The 15,360-nt window shown below is 40.8% G+C and overlaps 1 protein-coding gene across 7 annotated transcripts in view; it reads left to right on the forward strand.

Annotated features, from left to right (window-relative positions):
- Window positions 1-15,360, forward strand: part of DRC7 (dynein regulatory complex subunit 7) — a 95,121-nt gene that overhangs the window by 38,627 nt on the left and 41,134 nt on the right. For 6 of the 7 annotated variants that reach the window (XM_070760696.1, XM_070760700.1, XM_070760701.1 and 3 more), the window contains 4 exons: window positions 7,006-7,131; window positions 10,752-10,946; window positions 12,067-12,225; window positions 13,758-13,976. In XM_070760696.1, coding sequence (XP_070616797.1) covers window positions 7,006-7,131; window positions 10,752-10,946; window positions 12,067-12,225; window positions 13,758-13,976 — 699 coding nt within the window. Of the gene's footprint in view, window positions 1-7,005; window positions 7,132-7,349; window positions 7,446-10,751; window positions 10,947-12,066; window positions 12,226-13,757; window positions 13,977-15,360 lie in introns of those variants that run through there. The other variant, XM_070760703.1, reaches the window with a different exon arrangement.

The following is a 15,360-nucleotide window of genomic DNA, read 5'->3' on the forward strand; positions in this document are numbered from 1 at the left end:
CCAGCGTTTCTTCTTCCTGAAGAAAAAACTGTCCAGTTGCCTTCTGAAGAAAAAAAAAGGACATTCGAGTTTCTCCATGATGTTTCTACCTGTTATTCCTTGTCCTGCCCTTGGGTGCTTTGTAGAATAGGTTGACTCCCTCTTCTCTGTGGCAGCCCCTCAAATATTGGGAGACTGCTATAATGCTATCCTAGTGCTTCACTTGTGTGACATCTCAGAGTAATTTGCAAGGAGAGGAAATGGCTATTCAACTAGTCATTGATGGCCAATTTCCCCCCTTGACCAAACCACAAAGAGCTTCTTTCTTTTTTGTCCATAATTTCTCCTTATCACTCATTTTCTTAGACACCAATTAGTGGGGTCACCAGAATTATATTTGGGGTGCATGCGAGGCACATCCATTTTGAGGGAAGCCACTATTCGGTACCCACAATTTAGCTATTTTCAAAGCTGTTACTTCCTCATCTCTCTGTGAAACCCATTTTTTTCTTTGCTACTAAATCATCTTTTAACAAAGTAGAGGAGAACAAACTTTTACGGCCAGCTTGTTAAAAATGCAGATGATTTTTAATGAAGCAAATCCAATAAGTGAGTTTCTAGGAATTCTCTAAGGTGTTTTTTCCAGGAAATTGCAGAAATAGTGTGTTTATAATAAACACCACACTGCTTGTCCTTCACATACTAATTTGTAAAGGTCTCTCCGCTGTTGTTGTTTTTAAAGTGGAATGTTGTTGAATCTTTCAAAGGACAACTTTTATATCTGCTTATCTGTTGGTAAAGCGGATGACCTCCCAGCTGCAAAATTATAACGGTGCAAAAGTTGCCCATAATCAGGATGAGCAAACAATCTGTACATTCCTTCCTGTATGTCATTTGCAGAAATCTGCTTATGCTTGTGCGTGGAGTGAGCAAAGAGCAAACAGCAGCTGGCAAATCTGCTTTTAAAAATATAACTTTTACAGGTCATGAGTTGTTTTGAAAACAACAACAACAAATAAGCTCAATTAGTTTGCAGAGTATCTAGAATGTTATACTGACTTTCAAAAACAGGAGATTTTCCCTGAACTTGCTTATCTAGAAACTCACAGGAAATTAAGTTGAAACAGACTTTTAAAAAACTTTTTTTAAATGACAGCACCTATGCCCACATTGTGAGATAATAATGTTTAATACAACCCATTTTGAAAAACCAAAGATTAAAAAAAAAAGCCTATCAATTTTACCAAATCTTTTTTTCAGGGTTTGGTTGACATTTTGAAAGCACAGTGGTACCTCTACTTAAGAACTTAATTCGTTCCATAACCAGGTTCTTAAGTAGAAAAGTTTGTAAGTAGAAGCAATTTTTCCCATAGGAATCAGTGTAAAAGCAAATAATGTGTGCAAACCCATTAGGAAAGAAATAAAAGCTTGGAATTTGGGTGGGAGGAGGAGGAGGAGGAAGAGGAGGAGGACAGTCGCTGCCAAAGGAAGAAGGTGAGGTGAGGGGAATAAAAAAAATCCAAAACTTTAAGGCTTAAAAAAAAGAGAGAGAGACTCTGAGGCAGCGAGGAGGAGCACATGCCTCCCATACACCCGGCACGAGGCTGCCTCCCATACACTGCACCAGAGAGAGAAACCCATGTGGGCAAGAGGGGGGAACTTTCCCTCCTTTGATCGAAAGGTGGCTGCTGCTGCTGCTACCTGCTTCCTCTTCCTTCCCATGCTGAAGGGCTCCCCTCCCCTCTCGCTCACTCGCTGACTCCTCTCGCTCACCGACGCCTTTCCTTCACTGTGATGGCTCCTCAGTTTGGCTGAAGCCAAGATGATTCAGCCAGGGCAAAGCGCCTCCTTTTGCCTTTCCGTGCCCAGACGCTCCAGGAGGCAACTTCGCGCTGGCTGTGTGGGAGGCAGCGTGAGGGAGTCACCACAGCAAAGTGGTTTATTCCCTCTCCAAGCACTCAGAGAAAGGAAAACGCTCCATTCGCTCTGCACTGCCAAAGCCTCTTTAAGCGCCACCGAAAGGCTCCTCTGGCAGCCCAGAAAAGCCAGAGGTGTCCGGGATTAAAGGGGGAATGGCAGGAAACTGGCCGTGCCTTTGTGCCGCTCTCAAATTTCCTGGAAAATTTTTCCGGGCTCAGGTTCTAACCCTGCTGTTCTGTTTAAGAAAAGTAACAAATCTTCTGTTCCCGGGTCACCCTGACCCGGACCGAAAACTCTTCATTTGCAGTGCTTATGTTTGGTCAATTTGAATACTTTTTTCACTTGGAAAGTAGTCTGAACATTTCTGCAAACAATGATATGAAAATTGAACTGAAGAAATTAATCCTTATTGGTTTATTTTGCACATAAATATGCCTCCCCCCCGTTTTTGTGAATTTTCTTTAGGTTTATTGATAATTATGCCTGCAAAATACATTCTATTTTACTAAAGTTGGTATGGGATTGGTAGCTTGAACATTTCTGAACATAATGATATGAAAATTGAACTGGAAAAATTGATGCATATTGGTTTATTTTGTTGATGAAATGCACGCCCCCCCCGTTTTTTTTAAATAGTCTTCACTTTATGGATAGTTTTGCTAGAAAAATACATTCTATTTTACTAAAGTTGGTGTGGGATTGGTAGCTTGAACATTTCTGAACATAATGATATGGAAATTGAACTGGAAAAATGGATGCATATTGGTTTATTTTGCACATAAAGTATGCCTCAATTATTTCAATTTATATAAAAATTATGCTGTTAATTTCAAACTTACATACTTTTTTTTAGTAAAATGGATTTGTTTCATAAAATTAGTTCTCTGGCTACAATGTGGTTGATTTTCAAAAGGATATTCCAAATATTTCTAGACAAATATGTATAAACAGTGACAATAATGGCACACAGCAAGGCCGAGTGGGGGTGGCCCTTTTGTGGCAAAAATAAACCAATAAGAACCATTTTTTTCAGTTCATTTATATTTTTCTTATATTCAGAAATGTTCAATTTAGTATATCAAACCTTTTGGGGGAAAATTCCTTAGGGATTTGTAGCCTTAAAAAATAGAAATTGACACGAAATTAAAAAAGGATGGGGGGAGGGGCTTTTTGATCAAAATAAAAATATAAGTCTCAATTTTTCCAGTTCAATTTTCATATCATTATGTTCATAAATGTTCAAACTAGTTTTCCAGTTGAAAAAGTTTTCAAAAAGATCAAATTCAAGTACCTAAAAAAATTATTTTTGGTCCGGTCACATACGAACAGAAACAGACTCAAAGTTATGATTTTTTTTTGCCCAGAAAACAATTAGCCACCACCCCAAAAATATTTTTTGATGATCAGCACTGTTAAATTGAGTAAATGAATGCCTAAGATTTTAAAGAATATTTCGGATTTGGAGCATAAAAAAAGTGAAAATGGTTGCAAGCAGCCAAGGGGGGGGGGAGGCCTTATTTCTGATGTTAAAAAACCAATAAGAATCATTTTTTTCAGTTCCTTTATATTTTTCTTATATTCAGAAATGTTCAAGCTACCAATCCCACACCAACTTTAGTAAAATAGAATGCATTTTGCAAGCAAAACTATCCATAAATTGAAAAAAAATTCACAAAAATGGGGGGGGCGTGCATTATATCCGCAAAATAAACCAATAAGATTTACTTTTTTCATTTCAATTTTCATATCATTGTGTGCAGAAATGTTCAGACTACTTTCCAAGTGAAAAAAGCTTTCAAAAAGACCAAACATAAGCACTGCAAATGAAGAGTTTTCGGTCCGGGTCAGGGTGACCCGGGAACAGAAGATTTGTAACTTTTTTTGCCCAGCAAAAACTAAGCCCCCCACCCCCCCAAAAAAATTCTCATAGAGAGAACCCCTGAAATGATGAAACTACATGAAATTTCAAGTTTCAGATATGCAGGGAAAATTTTTTACAGGGACTCAAACTTGGCTTCGGGTCACATACGACCCGAACAGAACAGCAGGGTTTTTAAATAGAAAATGGTTCTTAAGAAGAGGGGGAAAAATCTTGAACACCCGGTTCTTATCTAGAAAAGTTCTTAAGTAGAGGCACCACTGCATTTATCTTTTTTTTCCAGCTATATAGGCCTTGTGTCATATCTAAGAATATTTTGTTTGTATGTTTTGATGCATAATATGGAAATGCTAGAGCTTTTACAACATTTTTTAAAAAAATTCTTTATCACACCTTTATTATTTTTATAAATAACTCTAAATACACACAATGCTCCTTCCTCCTTTTATTTTCCCCACAACCACAATCCTGTGAAGTGGGTTGGGCTGAGGGTCTTGGCTCAAAGTCACCCAACTGGATTTTGTGCCCAATAGCAATATCAATAGCACTTAGACTTCTATACTGCTTCACAGTGCTTTATAGCCCTCTCTAAGCGGTTTACAGACTCTTGTTCCCAACCATCTTTTACCTACTTCAGATCAAACTGCTGCCGTAGCGTCAGCCTACAATACAGCATTCTAACCATTGTGCCACCACAATTCTTAGATAGATATAGAGGTGGATGGATGGATGGATGGTGTGGGGGAAGAGAGAGAAACAGACAGATGTAGAGACAGATAGCAATAGCACTTAGACTTCTATACCGCTTCACAGTGCTTTATAGCCCTCTCTAAGCGGTTTACAGCCTCTTGTTCCCAACCATCTTTTACCTACTTCAGAAGGATAAAAGGATCAAACTGCTGCCAGTTGTAGAGTAAGCCTACTGCAGAAAAAACAATTGCTGCCAACCTGCCTTCCATTGGGGACCTGTATACTGCATGAGTCAAAAAGAGGGTGGGGAAAATATTTACTGACCTCTTGCATCCTGGACATAAACTGTTTCAACTCCTACCCTCAAAACGTCGCTACAGAGCACTGCACACCAAGGCACACACTAGACACAAGAACGTTTTTTCCCCAAATGCCATCACTCTACTAAACAAATAATTTCCTCAACACTGTCAGACTTTTTACTAAATCTGCACTTCTATTTCTACTAGTTTTTCTCATCATTCCTATCATCCTTTTCCTCCCACTTAGGACTGTATGACTGTAACTTGTTGCTTGTATCCTAAGATTTTTATTAATATTGATTGTTTCTTCATTGCTTAGTTGACCCCTATGACAATCATTAAGTGTTGTACCACATGATTCTTAACAAATGTGTATTTTCTTTTATGTACAGTGAGAGTATCTGCACCAAAGACAAATTCCTTGTGTGTCCAATCACACTTGGCCAATAAAATTCTATTCTATTCTATCCAATACTGCATTCTAACCACTGTGCCATTATAATTCTTAGATAGATATAGAGATGGATGGGTAGATGGATGGCGTGAGGGGAGAGAGAGAGACAGACAGACGTAGAGACAGATAGCAATAGAACTTCTATGCTGCTTCACAGTGCTTTTACAGCCCTCTCTAAGTGGTTTTACAAAGTCAGCCTATTGCCCCCAACAATCTGGGTCTTCATTTTACCCATCTTAGAAGAATGAAAGGCTATCTTCAGCTGGTGAGATTTGAACTGCCGAACTGCAGGCAGCCAGCAGTCAGCAGAAGTAGCCTGCAGTACTGCACTCTAACCACTGCACCACTGCGACTCATGTGGGACAGGAGATTGGTTCATAGTCACCCAGTTCACTTTTATGCCTAAGAAAGAACTGGAACTCACTATCTCCCCAAGTAAGGCAGGTCTAGAACTCACAACCCCTTGATTTCTAGCCTTCACCTCTAGACCAAATTGGCTTCAGTTCAACCACAACAAAACACGAGAACACAATAGATACAAAGTTAAGGTAAACTGCGCCAAAATACGACTTCAGCAACAGAGTGGACAATGCCTGTGCTTTCTTCCCCAAACCCCCAAAACTTTAACCTTAGACTGTCTATTGTTGACCTCACTCCTTTCCTAAGAGGTCTGCAGGGGGTGTGTATAAGTGCAGCATCGTGCCTACCGTCCAGTGATGGGCTACCAAAATTTTTACTACCACACAGTGGGCGTGGCTTATGCATTTTCTTTCAACATCTTTCAGTGCAAATTGGGTGCTCTGGGGTGGAGCTCCGTTTTCGCTACCCCACTGCGTTCCCACCCCCATCTGGGCAGTAGCCCACCCCTGATTATCTACACACACGCATGCACAGCTCTTCTAAAATTAAACACGTTCAACCTCATTTACATACCGAGAGCCCAGAAGGGAAAAAAAGAAAAAAAATATCAAAATTTTGCTACAGGTACTATGTACCTGACCGCACCTGTAGGAGCCCATCACTGCTACCAATCCCTGTCCTTATGCCCCTTATTATTCATATCCATTTCCTATATTAATAACCATGTGTATACCTATATCTGTTATCTAACACATGCCTGACAAAATAATAAATAAATAAATAAATAAGTAAGTAAATAAGTAAATAAATAAATAAGAAAGATAATATGACTCAGATATCTGGTGGCACTTCCAGCATTTAGCTGATTTATCTTTAAACAACTTTGCCAACCGCGCTGGTGCAAAATGCCATCTATAGAACATCTTGTACACATTTTCTTTGTATGCAGTTGCAGTTGTTAATTTATAGTTCCCAACTTTCAATTTTTGCCATTTATCTAATTCGAGTCTTCGGAGAGGGGCGGCATACAAGTCCAACTAATAAATAAATAAATAAATAAATAAATAAATTGTATAACCAATTATTTTTGCCCATGCTCTCATTGTTTCTTTTACTCTAATTCAATGTATAATAGACAGCTATGTTTTTTAAATCAATTTTTCTTCTGCCCCCTTAGTATCTTGTCTGGTTTTGTTGCTTCTTTATAAAAAACATATAGTTTTGCACCTTTCTCACATCTAGAATGTATCTGTGCTTACGAATACCATGTCACATCAATCCCTTGATCATCCAATTCTTGTTTATTTTTGACATGACATTATATTTCTGATGAGTTTAGAGTCCTCATTGGTTGATTTATATTTTGTTCTTTGTTGGTAAAAAGTAATCCAATGGCTTTGTTGTTGTTGTTGTTATTGCAGAAATTTGTAAGCACAACAGTCCGGCCAACTCTGCTCCCTTACTCAGAGTTGTACAACTGGGACAGTGCTGCCCGTTTTGTTTCCGATTATCTCAACATGGAGCCTCTTCCGTCTCCACTAGCACCGGTAAGAAATAGGAGCTGCAGGTCCTGTGGGAGAGCTGATGCAGAGAAGAACTCAAAAACCCATGTGAATATGGTGCTGTTGGGAAGAAAATCCATCTGGTTCAATATTGATTTTAAATCAATATTCTGCTTTATCATTTTTTCCAACCACACATACTGTACATTTTTGTCCAGTACATATTTCTTTTTTTTTTTGCTTCCAGATTGGGAGAAAGATGCAGGAAATAAAATGGAAGCTACAGGCTGATTGGAAAGAGGTTAACAGAACCACAAGGGATTTGTGGTTCTGGGTCAGCTGACAAAATGGAGTTTAGAGTAAGGTGACCAGATTTTAAAATTGGTAAAGTGGGATACCACTCTTTCTTTCTTTCTTTCTGTCTCTCCCTCCTTCCCCCCTCTCTTTCTCTCTCTCTTTCTCTCTCATTCATTTTCTATTTCTCTCTCCCTCCCTTTCTCTCTCTTTCTCCTTCCCTCTTTCTTTCTCTCTTTTCCTGTCTTCATGCATCATTTTTATATCACAATGGTTTGCTTCAGATGTTCATCCATTTGACACATCCATTTTCTGTGGATTGATCATATCTTTTCCAGTTGTTGCAGAAATTTTCTTGTGTGTCAGGTTTCTTGGCAGCTTCTAAGAATCCTGTTTTAAAAACACATCAAAATACAAGACCAGCATTTCTTTGTACATATCTGGTTTGAGCAAACTAGATTATCAAAAAGATGACGACTATGGTTTACTTCGGTATATTTTATCAGATGATAATAACAAAAAGTGCAAATGCAGCTGTGCAATCCCAAAGTGTGCATATTTAAGGCATTCAATTACATTTACAACTAAATATAATGCATTGACGCAGTGTGCTGAAATCTTAAAAATACAGAACGCATCATGTTTATCATGGGAGCAATACTAACGTTTTGTGCCTAAATAGGAGAAAGTCAAAGAAAATGGTTGATGAGCCAAATGATTACAGCTACACGGTCTTCCCGGTTTTGTTCACCCAACCCTTTCAACAGGCTGAGTCACTTACAGATACATAATAACAAACTATATCTCTGTAGTTCCACCAACCTATTTTCTCTAAGCACATGCGCACTGGGTATGCCAATTCTGCGCTCATAGATCAGAAAGGCGCATGCGCTCCGGGAAGGAACTGAAGCAATGTGAAAACAATATACTCGTGATTGGTACCCGGGTCTCTGTCGCGCGCTCCTGAACGCAAGAAAAGTTGTAAATAAACATGCCCCTCTCCTCCTGCTCTCCCCCTGCCGCTGGCCATTCCCCTCTTCATTCCAAAATCAGGACATTTTGGAAACCCCGCAGGAAGCGGGACAATTTATTCAAAAGTGGGACTGTCCCACCCAAAGCGGGACATCTGGCCATTTTAGTTTAGAGTGGATGGGTTTTATACAATACCTTCTGGATTCCTGGGGATCATGTAGGGGTCATAACTGGCTCTTTAGGCAAAAGGGGAAACGTTAGACCTCAGGTGTTTGCTTGAGCTAATACTGTCAGCCTTTTGTTTCTTTCTGTCTTGACCCAGTCTTTCTGAATGGATTTTCAAACCTGCATTTCTAAAAGCTGGTCTCCTCCGTTTCTGCTTGGGGCAGGGAAACCAGGGCTGTTTTCTATCTCCCTTAAGATTTTTCCTCATTTCTCCTTTAGGGGAAATGTTTTATGCTGCCTTTTTAAATAGTTCTCAAAATATTTTACTCTTGTGTGGGAGGGGCTTCCCAGAATGCTAACAATGGCCTAAGGCAGGCATACTCTTCCTCTTCCCCTTTGTGCAGTGGTTCTCAACCTTTCCAATGCCACAACCTCTTAAGACAGTTCCTCATGTTGTGGTGATCTCTAACCATAAGTCTTGCGCCAATTCTCCCAGCAGAGTTTTAACTTGATTGTCAGGAAGGTCAGAGGGACACCCCACCACTGTAAATGCCTGATTGGTCCGATTGTAAAAATATGTTCCAAGGCGCCAGGATAGAAGCTTCAGTTCCTAACATCATGGGAAAATTGTCTTTTCCCCCATGGTCTTAGGCGGCCCCTGTAAATCAGTTGTTTGACTTCCCCAAAGGGGTCCTGATCCCCAGGTTGAGAACCACTGTTTTAATGTATCCTAATGGTTCAAGGCTATCCACACATATTATCACAAATATAGTGCCAATGGCCACATCGCTGAAAGACCTAAATGGTTAAGGACATTGCCTTGGAGAAAGTCCATCTATGTGGTCACTACAAGTTGGCACCCAATTCATATCTCAATGGTGCTTTTTCAAGAGGCAATTGGAATTTCTTGGTTTTTCCATGAAGACGGGTTCACTTCTTATCCAAGAAGCTTCAGCTTCAACTTCAGATGAGAAGTTGAAATGTCTCCAAAGAAAAAACAAGGAAGTCCAGTTGCCTCTTGAAAAAGCACCTTTGGGAGAGCAATAACCTGGATGACTGAGAATCTCCATTGATATTGAATTCATATCATATCGAGTTGTGGTGGTGCGGAGTTTGGAATGGGGGACTGCAGTTTACTTCTGCTGACTGCCAGATGCCAGCAATTTGGCAGTTTAAATCATAATTGACTCAGCTTTCCATCCTTCTGGGGTCAGTAAAACGAGGACCCAGATTGTTGGGGACAAATACTGACTCTATAAACTGCATAGAGAGAGCTGTAAGTAAAACACTAAGAAGTGGTCTTCCTTCCTTCCTTCCTTCCTTCCTTCCTTCCTTCCTTCCTTCCTTCCTTCCTTCCTGTGCACAATGATTAGAATGCAATATTGCAGACTAACTCTGCCCACTGCCAATAGTTCAAATCTCATCAGGCTCAAGGTTGACGCCCATCCTTCCAAGGTGGGTAAAATGAGGAGCCAGATTATTGCTGGTGATAGGCTGACTTTGTTAAATGCTTAGAGAGGGTGGTAAAAGCACCTTGAAGCAGTATATAAATCTAAGGGCTATTGCTCTTCCTTCCTTTTCTCCCTTCATTCCTTCTTCCCTCCTCCCTCCCTCCGCCTTCCATCCTTTTGAGATGGGCAAAATGAGGAGCTAGATTGTTGGTGGCAATAGGCTGACTTTGTAAACTGCTTAGTGGGTGCTGTAAAGCTCGGGGAAGTGGTATGGAATTTTATTTTATTTTATTTTATTATTTTATTTTATTTTATTTTATTTTATTTTATTTTATTTTATTTTATTTTATTTTATTTTATTTTATTTTATTTTATTTTATTTTATTTTATTTTATTTTATTTTATTTTATTTATTTTATTTTATTTTATTTTATTTTATTTTATTTTATTTTATTTTATTTTATTTTATTTTATTTTAGTCAGTCATTTATTTATTTTCAAGTACGTATTGGTAGTATACAAAGATATAACAATGTTTATATACATGATACTAGTGAGAGACACATTAGGATAGGGGACGGAAGGCACACTGGTGCACTTATGCTATTGCTATATAATCAATTGTTCAGTCAGTTACATTTACTAACTAATATATTGTAGGATAAAGTTACAAAACATTCACAGTGAAATCAATAATAAAAATTGACAATGCAGAGAAGTAAAGTTGCAGCAAACCATTTGCAAATCACAGCGGGTTGAAGGTGGTGTGTCTTTTCTCTCCAGCCCTGCTATTTATTTTCACCAACAACCATCTTGAGGTACCAGAGAGGAAACTGCTTTGATTTTAGTGTGCTTTTATGCTCTCTGCTCATTGGGGCCGGCTACGATGCCTACTGCGTGAACGGCTACGCCACCAAGGACATCTGCATGATGGACGAATCCAAGGAAGAGTGCCCACTCTTGGAAAAGCCGGAAGAGGTAAGAAGGGGACTTGTGTGGGATCCAGAAGCAGTTTGGCCTACGGGGTTAATGCGCCAAGCTAGACAACTTGCGAGGGCTAACTGACGATGTGTAGACTTCCTGGGACTTAAAGTCCACACATCTTCAGTTGGTCAAGTTTTAGAAACAGTGACTTAGACTGTTGAGATAGGAAGGAAGAGAGAAGGAAAGAAAGAGAGAGAGAGAGAGAGAAAAAAAGAGGAAAAGAAAGAAAAGAGAAAAGAGAAAGAAGGGGGGAAGAAGGGAGAGGGGAGAGAGGAAGGAAGGGAGGAATTATTGCTGGAAACTAGCAAAACATTTAATGAATTGTGGTCACATGAGCACTTAACACCATCATAGTGATTTGGAGAATTTGATTTGCAGAATTTGGCCTGCCGCATATTATAATGTAGAATGTATTCGTGCTGTGTGGATTTGGGATGGCTTGCTGCATAAGGGAAGTAGAAATGTAGTCATATCAAATTCCTTCTAGATTCTCAAGGTTATCCTTTGTTCGACACCTACCCCGAAGTTGATAGGAGTAACAGACACGTTGACATGAAGGAAGCTGGTCAACGTGGTGGACTTGTGGATATGGGAACAAGGGAATGAACTTTCAACTGAGGGGAAAAACCCCTGGGACTTCAGCTTCGGGTTTCTCGCAGATGTGCCAGCATGGCTCTGCTAATAACTTGAACTTTGAGGAGTGCCATGCTTCAGACTCTGATTTAATTTCAGATGCTATTTGGAACCCCAACACTTGGATCATGAAGCTAGCTCGCCTAACCAATGGGCACATGCCCAACTATTTATGGCAGCTGGGTGTGCTTTATGGGTCGTAAAGCACACCCATTCCCTGGCCGTTATAAATGTGAAAATGTATGGTTGTTAAGTGAGGACTACTTGTACAAATGTAAAAAAAAAAAAGTGACCAGGCCAAAGGGCTTTGGGCCATCCCTCTGCCGTCCCTGAGATGATCGCCAGGAGCAGAATATGCCACATCCTGGCTTTTGCACATTTAAAAAGCATTATGGTCTCGTGACCATAAGCAGAATTTTGGGGTGGGGGTGAATAATTTCCAAAGATTGGATTAAAAAGGGGGGATTGTTTTTGGCCACAGGTTCAAGTTGAAGCGAAGAAGGAGAAGGCTAAGAAATATGCTATCAAGCCCCCCCGTGACCTGCGGAGCAAGTATGAGTTACTCCAAGAAGAAAAGCAACAGGCTAAAGAACAGGCTGAGGAGGAGAAGAATCAGAAGGAGGAAGAAGAGAAGAAAGCCGTATGTAGTTTAGAAGAGACTCGTGGTTCTGGGATGGCGGACTTGAATGTTGGGGGAAGGCATCATGAGACCAAGAGATGGGACACTTCAGCCCTGGTGAAATCTGGTTAGAAGCGTTGCGGATTCCACCCCCTCCCTCCCATATATATATTTCCAGAAATTTTCTGACAGTGAGAACAATCAACCCATGGAACAGAAGTTGCCTTCAGAAGTTGTGGGAGCTTCATCACTGGAGGCTTTAGGGAAGAGACTGGACTGCCATCTGTCAGAAATGGTGTAGGGCAGTGTTTCCCAACCTTGGCATCTTGAAGATATTTGGACTTCAACTCTCAGAATTCCCCAGCCAGCGAAGTTCAGATCTCTTCAAGTTGCCAAGGTTGGGAAACACTGGTGTAGGGCACTGATGGCGAACATTTCTTGGCCTGGGTGACAAAGGTGTGTGCCTGCCACACCTGCCCACATCCATAATGTGCATGCACACAACCCCTATGATGCCCCCACCCATCCATGCACACAGACTTCCAGGAAGCCCATTGGGCCATTTTTTGCCATCTCCAGGCTTCAGGAGGCTTTCCTGCAATAGCAATATCATTTAGACATAGAGCTTTTACAGCCCTCTCTAAGCGGTCAGCCTCTTGCCCCCAACAGTCTGGGTCCTCCTTTAACCCACCTCAGAAGGATGGAAGGTTGAGTCAACCTGGAGCCGGTGGTGGGATCTGAACTGCTGAACTAAACAATGTCGTTTGGCAAGACCCAGGGGAAGAGCCTTCTCTGTGGCGGCTCCGACCCTCTGGAATCAGCTCCCTCCAGAGATTAGAACTGCCCCCACTCTCATTCCCTTTGTAAACTCCTTAAAATCCACCTCTGTCATCAAGCGTGGGGGAACTGAAACATCTCCCCCTGCCTATGTAGTTTTTTGTGTATGATATGACTGTATGTATGTTTTCATATATTGGGGTTTCTTGGGTTTTTTTAGACTTTTTAAATGTATGTTATTTTAGATTCTAAATATTAGATTTGTCATTATATATTGTTTTTATCATTGCTGTAAGCCGCCCCGAGTCTACGGAGAGGGGCGGCATACAAATCTAATAAATAATAATAATAATAACTACAGCTAGCCTGCAATGCTGCATTCTAACCACTACACCACCCTGATTCTGTAGCCCAGAGGTTGTGAAAAACAGCCCAATGGGCCAACTGGAATTTCGTTTCTGAACTTTTGGTTGGCTTGGGCTTTTTTTCGCCATCCTAGGTTTTAGGAGGCTTTCCTGGACTCTGGGAAGGGTGAAAATGGCTGAAAAGGAGGCTGAAAACCAGCTGGCCAGCACACACACACACACACTGGAGCTGACGTGGGGCAATGCCTTGCGTGCTCTCAGCTGTGGCTCCGCATGGCACCTGTGACACACATGCTGTAGGTTTGAGACCGCTGGGGTGGGGTCTCCTACATGGGTGGGGGACTTGCGGAGGTGACTTGAGCCGTCATTTACTACTCTGTCATTCTACTCTGCTCTCTCTCTCCGCTGCAGCTGGAGGAGAAGCCGGTCCTGGACCGGCTCCAGGGCCTCCGCGTCCACGCCTGGGTGCTTGTCCTCTCTGGCAAGCGGGAAGTGCCTGAAAGTTTCTTTGTTGACCCTTTCACTGGGAAAAGCTACAGCACAATTGACAGCCACTTCCTGGGTATCGAGAGTCTGTGGAACCATCGGAACTATTGGATCAACATGCAGGATTGCTGGAATGGATGCCGGGTAAGAGTCTGGCTGGGCCTCCCCACGTGGGCGGGATCTCACGTTTCTCTTTTAATTACAGGCCATCGATTAGAACCCAGAACCCGGAATCCCGAGGCTGGGGGGGGACCTTGGAGGGCGCGCATGCATGGGGGAGGGGGAGGGAAAGGGATGTGGGCCCCTGCGCGCACCCCCTTTTGGCCCCTGAAGCCAAAAAAAGGATTTGCCATCCTGGCCCTGTAACATTCTGGACAAACAGCCGTCCAGTCTCTTATGGAAGATCTCCAGGGATGGAGCAGCTACAACTTCTAGAGACTAGCTGTTCAATTGATTCATTGTTCACACTATCAGGAAATTTCTCCTTCGTTCCAGGAAAGGTCTCTCTTTGATGAGCTTCCACACTTTACGTCTTGTCTTGCCCTTTAACAATTAATTATTTTATTTGTAGTTTAATAATTAGATTAACAATTTCATAATTTGATGCCATATTAATACCATGATATTACTGAACATTGCCATTGCAGCAATAAAACTGAATGTAAATTGAAAAATTACAAGATTTAAAAAGATAGAAAGTACAGAACAGAAAGAAAATAGAGAAAAAGAAAAGAAAGAGTAACTTCCCCTTCATCCCAACAACCATAAATAATTTTCATACCTTGTCATATTTTTTTAAAATACAAACATACGACCTCTCCTTTTCATATATCATCTCTTACCTTTAAACAAATCCATAAAGCATTTTCATTTCAGTCCTGATGTCAGCAAACATCCATAAATGATTACAAAGGATAATAATATATTTTATTGAGGTCAGCCTCTTGATTTCTTATTTGCATATGTCTTTCAATTATTAAGATAGCAGACAGTTACTTTTGTATGTCCATTTTTCAGTAAATCTTTTTCTATGTAAGTGTATGTAGCCTCTCTTTTTAAAATCAATTTTCAAGTCAGATAAAACCTGTTCCTCTTCCATAATATTTGTTCTGTCGGGCTCTCTGGTAGACTCCTCCCGAAAATTCACAGGTACAAATTTCAGACACACGCACGTTTGAATATTCAAAACAATGTCTTTATAATGAAAATTCACTTAAACTAAGCCCTCTTTTTGTATAGCAAAGAGCACTCGTCTCCAAACAAACTGGTAATTTGTACAAGTCCCTTATCAGTTCTGTGATACTTAGCTTGCAGCTGTGAGACAATTCACAGTCCTTCTTCTTTCACAAAGTGAAACACACTTTGCTCTGGTTTAGTTTCAAAGCAGGGAAAAATCAGCACACAAAAGGTCAAAGTCAGTAAAGCAGTCACGAAACACAATGATCAGATAATCCTCCACAATGGCCAAACCCACCGGCTGCTCTTTATAGCAGCCTCACTAATTACCACAGCCCCACCCAACCGCAGG

This window comes from Erythrolamprus reginae, chromosome 9 (genome assembly GCF_031021105.1).
Source record: "Erythrolamprus reginae isolate rEryReg1 chromosome 9, rEryReg1.hap1, whole genome shotgun sequence".
Taxonomy (NCBI): domain Eukaryota; kingdom Metazoa; phylum Chordata; class Lepidosauria; order Squamata; family Dipsadidae; genus Erythrolamprus; species Erythrolamprus reginae.